At 39.2% G+C, this 19,806-nt stretch overlaps 1 protein-coding gene across 2 annotated transcripts in view; it reads right to left on the minus strand.

The window, feature by feature from the left end:
* The window catches only part of top2a (DNA topoisomerase II alpha), a 29,422-nt gene extending 17,651 nt beyond the window's left edge, over window positions 1–11,771 (minus strand). For both annotated transcript variants that reach the window (XM_034119494.1, XM_034119493.1), the window contains exons 1-11: window positions 11,613–11,771; window positions 5,254–5,400; window positions 4,916–5,006; window positions 4,754–4,817; window positions 4,488–4,633; window positions 3,017–3,114; window positions 2,714–2,926; window positions 2,370–2,543; window positions 1,568–1,669; window positions 1,344–1,481; window positions 1,111–1,249 (exon numbers count right to left, since the gene is read on the minus strand). In XM_034119494.1, coding sequence (XP_033975385.1) covers window positions 1,111–1,249; window positions 1,344–1,481; window positions 1,568–1,669; window positions 2,370–2,543; window positions 2,714–2,926; window positions 3,017–3,114; window positions 4,488–4,633; window positions 4,754–4,817; window positions 4,916–5,006; window positions 5,254–5,400; window positions 11,613–11,630 — 1,330 coding nt within the window. In that variant the 5' untranslated portion in view covers window positions 11,631–11,771. The remainder of the gene's footprint in view (window positions 1–1,110; window positions 1,250–1,343; window positions 1,482–1,567; window positions 1,670–2,369; window positions 2,544–2,713; window positions 2,927–3,016; window positions 3,115–4,487; window positions 4,634–4,753; window positions 4,818–4,915; window positions 5,007–5,253; window positions 5,401–11,612) is intronic.
* Between the last annotated feature and the right edge of the window lie 8,035 nt (window positions 11,772–19,806).

Genomic DNA, 19,806 nt, shown 5'->3' on the forward strand with positions numbered 1-19,806 from the left:
TAGTAGTAAACAGTAGGGCTGCACGATATATTGTGTCGATAATCGCGATATTCACATCGCAGGAAGTGCGATATTAAGTAGGCAAATTAACTCAAACACGTCATGTTACAATTCTTTTTGCTGCTTGCTACAAAAGGAAAACTTGCACGGCTCTCATGTCAGGGGTACTTGAGTGAGTGACATGCAGGCTCTGCATGCACAGCAAACCACCAATCACAATCATTCTTGATCAGATCACAGCTGGCTAACCGAGCTAGCTCAGCTTGTTGCTCTGATAACTTAAGATCCAGACGTCCGTGACGAAAACCCTTCATCCGGTTAAATATAGTCAGAAAAATACCAATTGTATAGCATTAAAGTTCAAGAAACGATGGTTTGCGGACAAAAAAAACTGTCTTTTCTTCAATTCCTGTATTTTTTCATATCGCAATATATGTCATTTTTTACAATATTGTGCAGCCCTAGTAAACAGTCAAAATGTATTGAACAAAGATAGAAGCAATTAATTCCAATATTCACACTTGGTTTTATTTAGTAGGAATCTAGTAGCAATATCAAACTCCCCGTAACTTTAATGTATTTAGGAACAATAACAGAATAACACATTTTTAGGGAGCTGATGAGATCATAAAATATGATAAGACATTTAAAACTTCATTAAAAAACCTCAATAAAAGATTCTAATGTAATAAAAACGAAAATAATATATTCATACAGGCCTACTCATTTGCTTCCGGCAGTGGCTCAGTCGTAAGGGGCTTGGACTGTGAGCCGTAGGGTCGCCGGTTCAAGTCCCTGAACAGACCTAAATATGGAGTGTGGACTGCTACTTGGAGAAGTCCCAGTTCACCTCCTGCCCTGCCGTGGTGCCCTTGAGCAAGGCACCGGGCACCCCCCCACCCCCCTGCTCCCCGGGCGCTGTACAATAGCTGCACACTGCTCTTAGTACTACTAGACTCCTGGTACTAGGAGGGGTTAAATGCAGAGGCCAAATGTCACTGTGTGTGCTGTGCTCTGCATGTGTGACCATTACAGAGGGTTTCATCCCTCCGATTATATTACTTGTGAGGTTATTCTGTATAGAAAAAAGATTTGTGTGCTATAAAATACCTGCGTCGTTGGCGTCGTCCAGTTTAGGCACCCCTTTGATTTTGGTGTGTTTAACACTCGAGCATTTCTTGTTGAGCTGATTCTGAGCCTTGAACTTCACCCAGTTCATGATACTCTCCACAATCCCACAGGATATGGCCTGTGGATAACAGAAGATGAAGAGGAAATTGTGATTTTGGAATGATTACACTTGTCTGAGTAAGAATGCAATGTCAGTGGTTCTTCATTGGCACCTCTTTAATGAAGTGTGCACCGAGAGGACAGACGGATCCAAAGGTCTTCTGCTGCAGTGTCATGTTCTCTTTGGTCTGAGAGTCAAAGGTGGGGTTCTCAATCAGGCAATTGACAAACAGCCATAGGTGGTTCTTCACCTGGATGGAGAGAAGTAGGGTAAAATTCAGTATCAGAGAATATTTCCTACTCCATTGTTTTTTTATTACTGCTCCAACAACTTTACCTGGAAAGGCTTGACGGCCACCCCGGCTTTATTCTTCTTCTTCACCACATCAATGAGCTTGGCGACCACCTGGTCAGCCACATAGTCGACGTGCCTCCCTCCCTGAGGTCCAAAGGAAAAACACAAGATCCCATTTTCAGAATAAATGACATCAATCTTAATCCTAGTGACACAAAGTGACTGGGAGAGAAGCCAAACATGTACTTTGCTGCCAAAGAGCCTGGTCTACTGGTTCAGTCAGCCTTCAAATGCCTCATAGCTGCTTCAAGATGTTCATTTAATCAGGGCTAACTAATCAAGATGATAAATGATCAAAAGTGAAGTTGATTTTTCAATGTAGTAAGTCCCGGGGAATCACAAGTAGTGATTTGAGAGTCCCTGATAAAACTGTGTTAGATACATTATAGTGTTAAACATGTTATTGGGTGTTATATTGGAGTCACATTTAAACAAGAATAAGAAAATCAACCTTTCAATCAACTATTTATGTTTAAATCAATATTTTGAAATACAACTATATATTTTTAAGATCCTTAAAAATGTAAATAAGCTTGGGGTTTCTTCGGGTGTATTGCAGGCCGTACGGCATTTCTCCACATTGTATTTTTAAGTTGGTTAAACAATTTGCAGGGGTTTCTTTTCCAATACTTAACTTGTGTTCAAAGAGTATCTGAATACATCACTGAACTACTTCAAACAATTGTAATATTGGATTCACAACTCACACGTCATCAATCACTCTGTTACATAGATACTTGTACAATAAATGCACAATTAAAGATCTAATATTCTGTGACGTTACCTTGGTGGTGGCAATGCTGTTGGTGAAGCTGACTTGCTGGAAACCTTTCTCACTCATGGTGAGGCAGACCTCCCAGCGGTCGTTGACGATTTCGTGGACCACGGTGAGGGGATTGCCAACCTCGTCCAGCCTGTCCTTCAGATACATGTTCACGTAGCTACGGAAGCCTGTAAGCTGAAGTCAAAGAAAGTTTTGATCACAAGATGTATTCCCTAAAGGGTTACACAATAATCACTTAAATAGTTATTGTATGATGTACTTTTCTCATTATTAAACGTAACATTTTGTGCTATGGATTGATCTTCAAAGTAATTAGTACAGCCTTAACTAGCACGGTAACTTACTGGGATCTTCTTGCCGTTGAGGACCACACGGACACCTTTGGAGACTCCAGCGATGTCGTACGCCCTCCTGGTCATAAGAGCCACCGTGTCTTTGTCCAGGGTGCGCATTTTAAACTTGGACAGGTCTGGCGTGAAGGTGACGCAAGTGAACTCATCTCCCCCAAAGGGTGTGATTTTAGAATCCCCTGTCCTGCTCATGTTGTCATACCAAGTCTGTGGGAAGCATTACCATCATGTAAACATTTTCCTTTACAAGTTACAGTGATTACACAACTGTAAAAAGGTGGTCAGCATGTCCCATACCTGCTTGAAATTCTTCTTTGACTCTTTACAGGCAGTCTCCACAGTGAACTTGGTGCTAAAGATGTTGCAAAGCTTAGCACCATATCCATTGCGTCCACCTAAAGAAATATAATTGGTATGAAGACGTGGGTTAGGACAAAAAAAAGGATGTAGCTTGATTTTACGTCACCATACATGTGGCATTAAATTACATTTCTGTTTGAGGTGCATACCTGGTCAAACCTCTGTTATGAAATACTTTTGATGAAACGGTGTTGTGCAAACTATTCTCTTACAATGGAGTCGAAATAATATATATTTTTAAAACAATTGTTTATCCTAAAGACTAATGATTAGACAAGCAGTTTAGGGGATTTTGTTTCATTATCAGTTTCAAATGAATAGTTTAACTATTAAAGTTAAGGTTTTGTTAAAAACTAGGGCTGTCAGTCGATTAAAATATTTAATCGCATGATTGTCCATAGTTAATCGCGATTAATCGCAAATTAATCGCACATTTTTTATCTGTTCTAAATGTACCTTAGAGGGATATCTTTCAAGTTTTTAATACTCTTATCAACATACGAGTGGACAAATATGCTTTATACGTTTGTTTATTATCATTTGAACAATGACAAATATTCTCATGAATATTAAACACAACAACCTGAACATTACAAATATTCACCTCAATTCAACCTGGAACCTCTCTCATACAATAATACTGTGTGTGTGTGTGTGTGTGTGTGCAGCTCAAGGCATATATGCTCCAACGGGAGCTGCCTGGACGCTGAAATCATGTAGCGCGTACTATCCGTGCTGAGTGTGCTGACTTTTCGTACAATGTCCCACTGTCTGGCTACCTGCATAAAGTCAAGTGCTCGGCGCAGTTGTCGGCGAAATGTCATTGAAACAGCTCCTTATATCCGTTAGCGCAGCTAGCTAGCACCAGATGCTAACAACAACACGTAAGGTGTGCCTCGCTCGCGCGAGTCGCGCCACACATACACACACAGTCCGGGCCTGCCAGTGAGCGTGGAAGTGTGGTCTGCCACAAGCGGGCAGCAGGAGCGGGGCTGTCAGCATCAGCTTGTCGATGGTATTTTAAACTCGATGCGCTCTGAAACTACGGGGGCCGAGGACAAAAAATACACATGCGTTAATCACGTTAAAATAATTAGTGGCGTTATTTTTTTTTTGCGTTAACGCGTTAACTTGACAGCCCTATTAAAAACATGTTTTATCATTTAACTGCGTGTTGACAACTGCTTGTCGGACTCAAATGCATGGTTGAATGTAGAACTGTTCACAACAACAATAGATCTCTGCAATTTAATTGGTGAGATCGATGTTATTGTAAACAAAAGTGGGGGCCACAACTAGAGACATTAAACCCAGGTTGATCAAACTCTGCATTTTTCTTTAAATACACTAATCTACATTTTATTGTGCACTTGAATCAAAACAAATAAGTCTTCAGAATATATCTCACCAGTGACTTTCTTCTCGTCATCATCATAGTTACTGGAGGTGAGGAGCTGTCCAAAGATGAGAGCCGGCACAAAGACCTTCTCCACCTTGTGCTGCACCACAGGAATACCCTTCCCATTATTCCACACACTGATGGTGTTGTTTTCACTATAAAAAGGAAAAACATACATAAACATGTTCTTTAGTGATACCAATTAAGGCAATATAGCTGGATATGAGCGGTAGCTATTTGACAATGGTTGTTCAATATCATATATATACACTCACACATCAATGTTGATCTTGATACAGTTCATACTCTTGTCCCTCTGCTTGTTGTCAGCTGCGTTTACTGGAGAAATAATTGGGGGAAAAAACATGCTTATACAAGCGTTGCTAATGATAATTGACATTGTACTTCATCTAACGTTTTAATGGCTTTTTACTCACCAAGGATCTCGTCAAAAATCTTGTAAAGCCCAGGCACAAACGTCACATCACGGGAGTTCAGTCCCAGCACCTCATCATACACCCACAATTGCTAAAGAAGGAAGTCAAATAGTCACTACAAAGATCACACGTACATTTGTATAATGTGAACCATGAATGCTTTGTCCTTCCAAAAAACATCCTGCAACGCGCACAAATTGTCTTCAAAAAATATCTTTAAAAGTCTATCCTCACATCAGCTCCTGTGACATTTACCCAGGGACTCAGAATCAATACAAGGTTTATTTAGAGAAGTCATCAATTTCAAAAGACACAGACATTTCTGTGCGACCTCTTACTTGGGTGACAGGCTCCACAGAGCCGATGTAGGAGTCCGGTCGAAGCAAAATGTGCTCCAACTGGGTCTTCTTCTGATAGATCCTCTCCACTGACATTCGCTTCAGATCTTTGTTTGTCTTGTCAAGCGGCTTGTTTTCAAGGAAGTTCTGTAGGGGAAGTTATCTCTTACATTAATTTCTTGCAATGCAGTAAAGACAGCAGGAACAGTTGGTTACAAAAAATAAGGAACATCTGCAATATCACTTGATCAAACAGTTGTCCAATCACTTGAATATTGAGTTTATTTTAAGACAGACGAAAACATATAACAATTTTGGTAAAATATTTTCCACTGACAAAATGTAAATGGGAAACTGGAGTCTACAAAAACTCCTAGAAATGACTAGGGTCTGATTTCAATGTGCTGACTTTGAAAGAGGGCAGATAGAGATGATTGGTTGCATACACTTTTCATTTATTCCAAAAACAAAAATGAAGTCCTCAACATGTAATATCATTTAAAACCATATCGTCACATTCTACGTCACGTTACCCGGGGACTTTCGACAGATTAACGGTCTTCTACATATTTGTCAACATCTAGATTAGAGTTACACTTTTGACCCAAAACGCAACATTGGTATCGCTTGTGCACCGCCTGTTTTAGCTAGAGTTACAGATGCATTGTAGCGTTGTTAGAGATGTCCCGATCCGATCACGTGATCTGGGATCGGAGCCGATCACGTGATTTTCAAAAGATCGGAATCGGGATAAAAAAATCGGGGATCGGGATTTTATTTTTTATATAAAATATTTTTATTATTTTATTTTATTTTACAAAACAAAAATGACCATGTTGACGTAGGAAGGTTGCTTACGTAGTACAAAGCACAAAAATAGGTGAATCAATTTTCCGCCATTTTCCGATTCACAAAACGTTGCGTACCGGCGAGGGAAGTGCGTACGGCACTCCCTACGCCTGTTTCCCTTGATAAATCACAATCGACTCGTAACGCCCATATTTGCCTATACATAGTCAAAGAAACGCCCATTCATTCATTCATTTTGACTGACTGCATGAAGAAGATCGCAGGAAATGACGATAGAACAGCTAAAAAAGACATCTCACACCGTGTCAGATTTTGGTTATTGTGGGGAGGTCGAGATAAATCATATTGTTTGGTGGATGCAGTTTGAACCAGAGTAGCAGCATGGAGGTCGGATCGTCACCAAAATAAATAAGTGGTCCGAAAAAAGTTAATGACAAAACAAATACACATAACCTTCCTCAGGCAGTGTGTTTGTCCCGGGGACAGGAGACACCCCCTTGATGAGAAACTGTAAGAAATGATCGGGGAATCCCTCCGGAGTGGAGTCATGACGACTGGATCTGTATTATTTTGTTGTATTTGGTGGTTTGTGTTCCAGCTGTCGATCAGCAACTATATATACATAATCCACCAGTTAAAGGAAATACAACTAATGGATTGTGTTATATTAGCTGTACAATTTACCACATATGGTGTTCTTAGTTTCCATACCTCCTGTGTTTTACGAGCGACTTATCAAGTCTTGGCAAACGGCATAAAACACGATTAAACGTGATAGTATATAAAACCATGCTCGTATCTACAACCTATAGAAATGCAAAACGGCGTCAGTTTAGACGTAATTCTGTCCTCCTGCTTACCGCATCATTTATGAGAAAACATTTCATAACATTAACACAACATATTCGAGGTGGTTTTAAATAGCATATCCGTATTTATTTCTCCAAGTTATGTTTTTGTGTGCACTGAGGAGTTTCAAACAGGCGTTTGTTTAATCATTTAAAGATTGGCTTTAATCAATGTTTGAAAATGAATTCTTCATATTTGATAAATGAGAGGTAACATTTTATTTATGGTATTATTTCCACATATTTCTCTCCATTCTTCCTTCTGCCAACGGTGTCGCAGTTTCTCGTCTCTCCCGTTTGTGTGCTTAGTGCGTACGCATGGGTTAGAGTTTGCGTGGAGGACAGCACATTTTCCCGTCAAGTTAGTATTTTATAAATCGCAAACATTGCGTAGAAACTGGCGTACGCCATTTTTTGAGCGTATATCCCTTTATAAATGAGGCCCCAGATCTTTGTTTGTCTTGTCAAGCGGCTTGTTTTCAAGGAAGTTCTGTAGGGGAAGTTATCTCTTACATTAATTTCTTGCAATGCAGTAAAGACAGCAGGAACAGTTGGTTACAAAAAATAAGGAACATCTGCAATATCACTTGATCAAACAGTTGTCCAATCACTTGAATATTGAGTTTATTTTAAGACAGACGAAAACATATAACAATTTTGGTAAAATATTTTCTACTGACAAAATGTAAATGGGAAACTGGAGTCTACAAAAACTCCTAGAAATGACTAGGGTCTGATTTCAATGTGCTGACTTTGAAAGAGGGCAGATAGAGATGATTGGTTGCATACACTTTTCATTTATTCCAAAAACAAAAATGAAGTCCTCAACATGTAATATCATTTAAAACCATATCGTCACATTCTACGTCACGTTACCCGGGGACTTTCGACAGATTAACGGTCTTCTACATATTTGTCAACATCTAGATTAGAGTTACACTTTTGACCCAAAACGCAACATTGGTATCGCTTGTGCACCACCTGTTTTAGCTAGAGTTACAGATGCATTGTAGCGTTGTTAGATGTCCCGATCCGATCACGTGATCTGGGATCGGAGCCGATCACGTGATTTTCAAAAGATCGGAATCGGGATAAAAAAAATCGGGGATCGGGATTTTATTTTTTATATAAAATATTTTATTTTATTTTACAAAACAAAAATGACCATGTTCACGTCTTAAAGTCATCCTGAGGCCTTAGTTTTGGTTTAAAATTACACAACATCATGTATGTGTTGCTTCTTTTGGGCTTGTTTTCATAGACCTGGGGCCTCATTTATAACGCCTTGCGTAGGATTGACGTAGGAAGGTTGCTTACGTAGTACAAAGCACAAAAATAGGTACATCAATTTTCCGCCATTTTCCGATTCACAAAACGTTGCGTACCGGCGAGGGAAGTGCGTACGGCACTCCCTACGCCTGTTTCCCTTGATAAATCACAATCGACTTGTAACGCCCATATTTGCCTATACATAGTCAAAGAAACGCCCATTCATTCATTCATTTTGACTGACTGCATGAAGAAGATCGCAGGAAATTACGATAGAACAGCTAAAAAAGACATCTCACACCGTGTCAGATTTTGGTTATTGTGGGGAGGTCGAGATAAATCATATTGTTTGGTGGATGCAGTTTGAACCAGAGTAGCAGCATGGAGGTCGGATCGTCACCAAAATAAATAAGTGGTCCGAAAAAAGTTAATGACAAAACAAATACACATAACCTTCCTCAGGCAGTGTGTTTGTCCCGGGGACAGGAGACACCCCCTTGATGAGAAACTGTAAGAAATGATCGGGGAATCCCTCCGGAGTGGAGTCATGACGACTGGATCTGAATTATTTTGTTGTATTTGGTGGTTTGTGTTCCAGCTGTCGATCAGCAACTATATATCCATAATCCACCAGTTAAAGGAAATACAACTAATGTGTTGTGTTATATTAGCTGTACAATTTACCACATATGGTGTTCTTAGTTTCCATACCTCCTGTGTTTTACGAGCGACTTATCAAGTCTTGGCAAACGGCATAAAACACGATTAAACGTGATAGTATATAAAACCATGCTCGTATCTACAACCTATAGAAATGCAAAACGGCGTCAGTTTAGACGTAATTCTGTCCTCCTGCTTACCGCATCATTTATGAGAAAACATTTCATAACATTAACACAACATATTCGAGGTGGTTTTAAATAGCATATCCGTATTTATTTCTCCAAGTTATGTTTTTGTGTGCACTGAGGAGTCTCAAACAGGCGTTTGTTTAATCATTTAAAGATTGGCTTTAATCAATGTTTGAAAATGAATTCTTCATATTTGATAAATGAGAGGTAACATTTTATTTATGGTATTATTTCCACATATTTCTCTCCATTCTTCCTTCTGCCAACGGTGTCGCAGTTTCTCGTCTCTCCCGTTTGTGTGCTTAGTGCGTACGCATGGGTTAGAGTTTGCGTGGAGGACAGCACATTTTCCCGTCAAGTTAGTATTTTATAAATCGCAAACATTGCGTAGAAACTGGCGTACGCCATTTTTTGAGCGTATATCCCTTTATAAATGAGGCCCCAGGGGCCTCATTTATAACGCCTTGCGTAGGATTGACGTAGGAAGGTTGCTTACGTAGTACAAAGCACAAAAATAGGTACATACATTTTCCGCCATTTTCCGATTCACAAAACGTTGCGTACCGGCGAGGGAAGTGCGTACGGCACTCCCTACGCCTGTTTCCCTTGATAAATCACAATCGACTCGTAACGCCCATATTTGCCTATACATAGTCAAAGAAACGCCCATTCATTCATTCATTTTGACTGACTGCATGAAGAAGATCGCAGGAAATTACGATAGAACAGCTAAAAAAAGACATCTCACACCGTGTCAGATTTTGGTTATTGTGGGGAGGTCGAGATAAATCATATTGTTTGGTGGATGCAGTTTGAACCAGAGTAGCAGCATGGAGGTCGGATCGTCACCAAAATAAATAAATAAGTGGTCCGAAAAAAGTTAATGACAAAACAAATACACATAACCTTCCTCAGGCAGTGTGTTTGTCCCGGGGACAGGAGACACCCCCTTGATGAGAAACTGTAAGAAATGATCGGGGAATCCCTCCGGAGTGGAGTCATGACGACTGGATCTGAATTATTTTTGTTGTATTTGGTGGTTTGTGTTCCAGCTGTCGATCAGCAACTATATATAATCCACCAGTTAAAGGAAATACAACTAATGGATTGTGTTATATTAGCTGTACAATTTACCACATATGGTGTTCTTAGTTTCCATACCTCCTGTGTTTTACGAGCGACTTATCAAGTCTTGGCAAACGGCATAAACACGATTAAACGTGATAGTATATAAAACCATGCTCGTATCTACAACCTATAGAAATGCAAAACGGCGTCAGTTTAGACGTAATTCTGTCCTCCTGCTTACCGCATCATTTATGAGAAAACATTTCATAACATTAACACAACATATTCGAGGTGGTTTTAAATAGCATATCCGTATTTATTTATTTCTCCAAGTTATGTTTTTGTGTGCACTGAGGAGTCTCAAACAGGCGTTTGTTTAATCATTTTAAGATTGGCTTTAATCAATATTTGAAAATGAATTCTTCATATTTGATAAATGAGAGGTAACATTTTATTTATGGTATTATTTCCACATATTTCTCTCCATTCTTCCTTCTGCCAACGGTGTCGCAGTTTCTCGTCTCTCCCGTTTGTGTGCTTAGTGCGTACGCATGGGTTAGAGTTTGCGTGGAGGACAGCACATTTTCCCGTCAAGTTAGTATTTTATAAATCGCAAACATTGCGTAGAAACTGGCGTACGCCATTTTTTGAGCGTATATCCCTTTATAAATGAGGCCCCAGATCTTTATTTGTCTTGTCAAGCGGCTTGTTTTCAAGAAAGTTCTGTAGGGGAAGTTATCTCTTACATTAATTTCTTGCAATGCAGTAAAGACAGCAGGAACAGTTGGTTACAAAAAATAAGGAACATCTGCAATATCACTTGATCAAACAGTTGTCCAATCACTTGAATATTGAGTTTATTTTAAGACAGACGAAAACATATAACAATTTTGGTAAAATATTTTCTACTGACAAAATGTAAATGGGAAACTGGAGTCTACAAAAACTCCTAGAAATGACTAGGGTCTGATTTCAATGTGCTGACTTTGAAAGAGGGCAGATAGAGATGATTGGTTGCATACACTTTTCATTTATTCCAAAAAGAAGTCCTCAACATGTGATATCATTTAAAACCATATCGTCACATTCTACGTCACGTTACCCGGGGACTTTCGACAGATTAACGGTCTTCTACATATTTGTCAACATCTAGATTAGAGTTACACTTTTGACCCAAAACGCAACATTGGTATCGCTTGTGCACCGCCTGTTTTAGCTAGTTACAGATGCATTGTAGCGTTAGCATTACCCTAAATTAAACCTGACTGGATGCTAAATGTTATAATGTATTTGCCAACATCACATTTGATGTCGTGCCATGCGTTTTGGAGGGTGTTACTATGTTCTCACAGGGGCACATCGACAATTATTCTTTTGTTGAATTATATCAAAGAGGATAATGCTAAACAAGGTTAGCTAGCTTACTGTAAACGTTGCAAATAAGTTTCATCGAGCTAACGTTAGCTTAGCAGCTAACTAGTTTCAAAGCCAATAAAGAATTTAGTAAAGTTACCTTCAGTGGTTGAGCCATTCTTCCTTTTTTTACTGATACCCCCTCGTACGCAGAATCACTTTTAAAACCTTGTTAATAAGTAACTACTGAGTCCTGGAACTAACTGCCTCCTGGCTTCAGCACAAACACATATGGCATATCCTTCCTCGTTGAATGAAGACTCCAGTTTGAAAATTGGTGGAAACCTCTCCCGCCAGCTACATTAGCCAATCAAAACGAAGGGCCGCCTGACGTCCCCGTCCAATAAGAAGAGCACAATCCTCTTTTTCAAGAAACAACCAATCACCGCCAGTTTAAGAAGCTTAAGCCCGCCTTCGTTGTGTCTCACGGCGAATCAGCTTCCTAAGATATAGAAGAATAGAATGTTTGCTGAGAACAAATTTGCAGAACAGTTTTATGTATCACACAATCACAAAATGTAATCTAAAAACTGGATCATGATTAAATAACAACAGAAACATCAACCCAACAAAGTGGGCTAAAGAATGCTTTTACAAAAAATAATAAAGATTAACCTTTTCCTAAAAAATATGCCACTTTTATGACATGCACATATTTATTTCAAGAATGATCACTCAGTGTATGAACAGTGATTTGTTATTTATTCTTTTTGTTGTGTAGGCTACTGCCTCACACTAAAAATAGACCATGATATTAGAGTGCTGACTGTGAACTTTAAAGGTGTTAGGGGATGATTATTGGGTGAGCTGTGTTGGAATCAGAGCCCATCTACCCTTGGGGGGTATGTGTAAAAAGGGCTACACTTCACTGGATATTGATTTAAAAACCATTAAACCTGAAAGTCTGCACTATTGCCTCATAAACCTGGTTTCAGTTGTGCACACTGCACACATGTGCTTAACATACTCAGAATGTAGCCTCATATCTTAAACAAATATATTTTGTGGCAAAACTGACCCTTTTTGTCTTTTAAAAGTTTTAATTGAGTATTATTAAACACGCTCTTTCATTAAAGAGCTTCTCAACAGTATTTTAGGTTAAATATATTCAGGAAAGGCGTCAATTCTCCATTTTATTATGGAACAGATAATAAAAAGCTTGTTCACTAATAAGGTGTATTAATGGTCACCAAAGTATAGGCCTGTCTTTATTAAAGTAATATCACACTTTGAAAGCTTCAACATTTTCTTTGAAGTCTTATATGCCAGCCTGTAATCCTGCAGGATTAACAGGGATCAGAAGAACTGTCATATTCACAGCTGCATAATGACATTCAGGCTTCACGGAGTTAAGAGAAGCTGAAATATTAAACATCTGTGCACATTTAATCTTGTCTTAAAGCTAAACCTGCAAAATTGGCAAAATAATTTAACACCTCTCAGAAAAGTCAAGTGTTCATCAGCAGAGGAAGTACTTGTATCAGCCAAAGTACAGCAGGTGACGGCAGCTTCTGACACTCAGGAGCAATACCTTAAGTACTGCAGATGTAAATGCATGGAGGTACTATAATGAGGGAATAGTGGGCTCAAAATGTATCACCTTTAAACCATCAGGAAGTCAACAGTAGTCACAGACACAGTTCAAGATAGATATTTATACCAGTTAAGTCAAAACTAAAGGTACAAATTAAAATATTTCATTCTGGCTGCTGAAAAGGGAAAGAAGAACCCACATTTTCTCAGTATTGTTTAATGATAATTCCATCGTCTTATGTGTACCTTTTAGTAAGGTACAAACCATTACAAACAAATAAACAAAATATAACTTGACATCAAGTGTTTTCTGGGAGTGCAGCTTTCCATTTTATGCTTAATTTATCAATATTCTCTCCCAATGCCTATCTTGTCTCTCCCTTATTTCCTCTATCTCTCTATCACACTGTACATGATAGCTGCCTAAAAGCTATTTAATGGTTAATCAGTTTATCTCCCCTGAAGTGTTTCGTTGTGGTTCCATGAAAGCCCTCGACTGGTGTGCTTTTGCAGCAGTGAATCATCGAACAGAGATTTCCCTCTTGTCAGCAAAGTAAATCAGAAGTGCCAGATCTAAGAAAGCATTACATAGAAAAAGACAGGATTTGATTCGATACTAAGCAAACTTGAGCTATAACATTTCAGCTCCAGGAAGCTATCAGTGAATGGAAATGTGGTTCCCTGATTTATCTAGGCGCTCTATCGTTCTTATCTGTCTTCCTCTGCTATGGTGCCCACTCATCTGACCTTGGCATGATAATAATAGGGTTGAGGAGCGGGAGCTGTAGTCCAGCGGATGTAGTGGAGTGTATTTACACATGTACACCCACAGCTGCGCACATGACTGAATGTGAAGACACACATTACAGTGTGATTTTGCACTTGGCATCTTCAATCCTAAAGAATTAGCCCCTTTAGGAAATACAAAGGAAGCTTCTTTGATCCTTTCTTTATATGTACATCACAATAATTACAGAATACTTTGGACTACTGTACCCGGAGAAGACAATTCAAGCCCAAAATGTGCTTTTTTAGCCTATATGCACTGAATCAGAATTGTGTACAGGAGCTGTGAGAAGTATAAAGCAACAAAGCAATAGCAACATATATAGATACAGATACAAAAATGTAATTTGTGAGTTTTAGAGTCACTGGAACCATTCGATATAGTATAGCATACAGAAAGCCTTGCTAGCACGTTAAACAACTAGCCAGGCCTAGCTTAGCATAAAGATGTCTTGCAGGTTAAAAAGCTAGCCAGGCTTTATGTTTGCTAAGCTAAGCTAGAGGAATCACTCTTTTGTATTTTATAAGAGAACATGAGCATATTTGCCAAAATGTCTAGCTATTCCTTTTCATGGTAAAATGCTACAAACATGTAGCTGACATGGAATACGTTGTTGGTTCTGTTTGTGACTTTGTTCATTTGTCATCAGGATAAGGGAGAAATAACTGCCTTGATTTCATCAAAACCTGGTGGAAGGGTGAAGCGTCGGTCAAGGAAGGACCCATTACATTTTGGCGCGGTCGGTTACACTCATTCTTTTTCACTTGAGGGAACATCCTTTGAAGAGGTATTTGCTCTCTGAGTGCCCTTCTACTTTACAATACCTATCTCCAGAGTACATACACTTCTAAGGGTATTTAAGGGAATAAAGATACATATGTTGTTGTTTGCAAGTATACTATTACTATTCTAATCCTGTAACCCACTCACACACAGATTCACTCACAGACTTCCTCTTATCTAGTAGTGGGCAGCTTGAAATGGGGAATACTAAGTACTTGGCTTCCAAAGATAGACACCCATCTGAAGTTTCTGAGAGACATTAGCAAAGTAGATGGACACCCGTGCTCTCGGTCCGACCTGCATTCCTGTTTATTTATTGATGGCCCTGTGTTGTCTGAGCTGGACTATTGGGGAAGAAAGAAATCTCATGTGTCATAGATCTGAGGCTAGCTTTCTAAAGGACAGGGCTGTTTGTGCAGCTTGATGTCATACAAGGATATAGACGCTTCACGGATATTAGGGTGACAGGCAAACAACAGCGGACTCCAGCTGAGCACTTGGCAGACATGTCAGACCTTGTTCGTGTTGCAGATGACAGGCAGCAATATTTTCTCTTTTTTTATCTATTTTGGCACTCCAGCCTCAAAGACAAGGATATATGATTGGACAGTTAGAGCTCTTTGAAAGCTCACACGAAAATACATTTATAAATAGTACAGCAAAACGTTATCTATTTGAGGCATTTGACTGTTGCTTTTGTCATAAATGCACGTAAATAGGACCACATTTTGGGAATATCATAGCCTGAAGTGAATTGCCACTACTTGATATTAAAGGAATAGTTTGACAATTTGACAACATGAAAAGATTTACATTTAAAGATCAATTTATTCACTGTATGTAAGTCGCTTTGGATATGAGTGTCAGATAAATTATATATTGTTACGCCAGAGTGTAGGTGTATACATTACATGTTACTTGTTAGACGCTTTTATCCAAAGCAACTTACATACTCCCCACAGGAGCAATTTGGGGTGAAGTGTCTTGCCCAGGGACACAACGACACCGCTGACTGCAGTGGGGTTTGAACCTGTGACCCCCTGATCCGAACACCTACGGACAACCCACTACGCCACACACCTCCACATGAGTGGAGTAATCTGCCAACATTTGATTTGTAAATTGTTTTTACTTTCATCCAGAATGTTAATGTTGGGTTATGGGTTTTCTCCGGAGTTCATTCCATTATGAGTTTGCGTCAGTGAATTAACTTGACTCCATCTCACTGTTTCTGGGTAATTATTTCCTGGCAAAGACTAGTTTAATTTCTTCCTGCAGGTGTTAGATGATCGACAGGAAGTAGAGTATGTAGAGCGTAATGTGCATAGTGATATGAATAAACTCAATTTGAATGAATTTATGATGGAAAATAGAGAATTGAAATTGCAGCTTTGTGATTACTGTGCTATGTTGCTCTTATTCATTGTTTTAATTGGAAATTATTAATTATAAGGTTGTCACTTTTGAATATTTAAACCTTTCCTTTTCAGTTTTGAGGAAAGTAAATACGATCTACAGAGGGTAGCTTCTAACATTTAGAGCACTGAAAGACTTCCAGACTATTTTTTCACCATCATAGCAGAAGTGTCCACAACTGTCTAAACATGACCTTTAAGGAGAACCCCCCTCCCTGTGATTGTGAATACGTCTGAGAGGCACAATGAAGGAGTCAAAATTATTAATTACTTTAAAAGGGCAGTGGAAAACAGCTTTACCCACCTATATCCTGTGTTGGCAGGCAAACAGCAGGGAACTATAACAACTTAACATTTAAGATGCCATACATCACAATCTCTGACGCCACTTTGTTAATTACACTTGTGAGAAATGTAACCCTGAGGTGTGCACAGAAACAACAGCTCAACATTTGCAGCAAATAAAACGTTGTATTTAAAGTCTGCAGGGTAAGTATTTTCAGTCAAGGTTTTGAGCAAGGTCACACCCTTTTATGGATTCAAGAAAGGAAGCAGATTTGATTAACCAGCTTCATCAGCAGGCAGAGTGAATTATAGATTACTCTGACCTCCTTGTAGTGTTCATTGTGTCAGCTTTTTATATTTAGTGTGAGTACTGTGTCAAATGTCCTTGTTATTTTATTTATAGTAAGTCAACCTTGTCCTTTATTTGTCAAATTCCAGCTACATTTCTGGGCAATTTAATCTTATAAAACAAAAACATTATTTTAGGTCTAGTTCTGGCAATGGAACAGTTGAGGTTTTAGCTTTTAGCTTTTAATGGTCACCGTATTGTTTTTAACATTGCAGTCTTCTTATAGAGTCCAGACAATATCAATGATTGTTTCTTTCCCACAAGCACTGTTATTGTCGTCATTGTCCACTTTGACTTAAGTAAGTGACTCCGCGTCCTCCTGTCTTAGCTCATTGTTGGCTGACAGTGTAGTTTTGAATTTGTGCAACACAAGATACGAAACTACAGACATAAATAGACATTTTGGCAAAGTTCTTTACTTTTAAATTACATTTTAATCTCGTCTTTTTTTTGTCAACTAATATTAGATGTTGTCATAACAGTTAGCTCTTTGAAGTGCCGTCTTGTCCTTTCTCGTCTTAGTCATAGAAAAAAAGATTGTTGACGGACACTTTTAGTATTGTGTTTGTTAACGTTAAAAGCCATGTTCAATAGTATTGACTGGAAAAGGTCAATGGTTGTGTGCTCATAAATTGTACCTCCGCATGCATCAGTTGCGTTTAGACACCATGCTAGATTCAAGCAGTCGCTCACGAAATGAAGATAGTCAACAGTATAACCTCTGTTGCTGATTAATGCCAGGACCTTTTTATCGTCACTGTTCCCGTGTTAGCATGCTAATACTGCCTTTAAACTCAAAGCACCACTGTTTTGTCAACCTAAATAGAGCCTGGCTGGAGCATAGCTGTAGCAACAAATGTAATAGTGTCAGAGTCCTGAAGATGTACAAATAAAAACTGTAATTTAAATAAAAAAAGGCAAAGATAACTTGTTTTTAAGCATCCATCTCGTGACCCTTTATTCTTTTGGAAACACATTTGAAAATATAATGAGCTTATACAAGCTATAAGAGCATTGCACCATTCAAGGTCTGCTTTTGCTGAAGACTAAAGACTCCTGTGGTTTTAATATTTCGAAGAGACTCACTTGGCCAGAGCTCTGTCAGGGGGGAATTCAACAAAGATCAATGCATACCCACAACGCTTTCATATGGCTATTCTATTCTTCCCTTAATGTCAATGATATCAGACTTCAAAGAGCAGGATCTTCACAGCGAAGATGAGGGGAAGTGACCCCCCCTGTTACAGGCAGTAGCAAGGAAAATCATTTTAAAACACCTTTCTCACAGTTTTTTGATTAAAAGCTTCAAGGAAATAAATAAATAAAGTGCAGGGTAATGGTGTATTCACAAAGACGAGGCAGGACTTTGATCTTACCCAGGGACGAGGAGTACGCTGGGAGCCAGGGACAGAGTGTATTTGTGTGTGCTCATATGCATATATGTGTTCTTGTGGGAGCAGGCAGGACAAAGTAAGATAAAACATGAGAATGAAAGGGAGAGATCTCATTAATATGGGTCTTCTTGTTTCACTGAAACTCAGAGCACAGTTAAGTCGAATGCAAAACATTCCTACCCCGTTGAGATGACACTATAACGTTGGTTTTCACAGCCAAATTCCCATTGTTTTCGTGGATTAATGACAGTCTGCAGATATGCCACCTGCACAGGTAACAGTGTAACACAAAGGATCCTATGCCTGCTTTGAGACACTTGACGAGCTGGAGAAGAAAAAAAGCAAGGAGGGGAGAAAAGGAACTTTGATCCACTTGAAAGTGTAGTCTATCAGGACTAATGCTGGGTTGATAATGCATACAGCGCCCGTCTATCTGCCAACCAAAGCAGAGCATTTGAAGTAATCTGATAAAGCCCGGGGAAGACTGACTGACAATGCACTCTCCTCTGTCGATGAGGAACGTAATCCTATTTTCTGCTGTTTCACAGTCACATGCTCTTCCACCTATCTGATCGTCTTATAATTGACAAGAGCAGCGTCTTAACCTCCAGGCTATAGATGGAGGAACTATAAAGCAGCAACAATGAACAAGGAGTTATATGTGTTTGGACTTAGCTACAAAAATATGTAATGTTAGCATGTCATAATGCATGCAAAATATTCCGTTTTCGCTTACACATCAACAGTTTATTGTAACATCGTGATCACCCTTTTCACTGTGGAGATAATGAACATGAGTTCTCTGCTGGAGTCCAATGAGTCCAAAGAAATAAAAGCTTCAGCAGACTTGGAAACAGCTCAACCAAATCTTAATCAGCAAAGAAATAGAGGGCTAAATAAATGAAGCCATTACATGTTGCAGAACAAATAACCTAATATGAAAGACTGAGACTCTGAACCAGTTTTTTGCCTGGGCCCTAGCAACCAACCATTTATCTGAGTTATTTGTGGAAATGATTCAACTCAAATGTGTTTAAAGGGGGCTTTCTTCTGGCAGAGCTGGTGTTATGGCTGCCTCACCAAAATGACACTGGTGTTAGTTATTCCCCTTTAGTTTAAGAAAACAAAAGCATTTACTCTTGGCTCATCCAGTGGAATATTAAGAATATAAAGATGACAGGGCCTCGGGATTAGAATCGGAATTGGGGTGATTAAAGATTCATGCAAGCAAGGAATTTGCTTCGGTGTAAATTGTGCATATATTAACACAAACACAGTCAGAGGAAGTACATTTTAGAAATGGAGCTAAAGTATATTATAAAAATAGAGAAAACAATTCTAAACAAATGCATGAACAACCCAAGCACCCTTTAGTTTTTATTGGTGGTGTTACAAAATTACAAATAGTTATACTGCCACACCCACAAACAGGGAACCTGATGTCCAGGGCTCTTACATCCAGTGTTTACCAACTTACACAAATAATTAGAGAAAGAAAGAAAGAAAGACCCTGGCTGCAGTAAATCATTCACAGGCGTTCCCTCCCAGAACACCAGGGAGGGAGTTTGGGTGGAGTATCCCACTTCATTGATTTTAATTCCATTAATACCTTATGACCGGCTGCTTGGCTGGCTCTCCCTGGCAGTTGCCCATGTACGCCTGTCTCCATCGTGGATTTGATTGGACTTCCTTATCGGCTGGCAGCAGGCATGAAAAGGCCCGGAGGCGGCCAAAGATCCACCGCCCTG

The sequence above is a fragment of the Trematomus bernacchii genome, unplaced genomic scaffold (genome assembly GCF_902827165.1).
Source record: "Trematomus bernacchii unplaced genomic scaffold, fTreBer1.1, whole genome shotgun sequence".
NCBI lineage: Eukaryota > Metazoa > Chordata > Actinopteri > Perciformes > Nototheniidae > Trematomus > Trematomus bernacchii.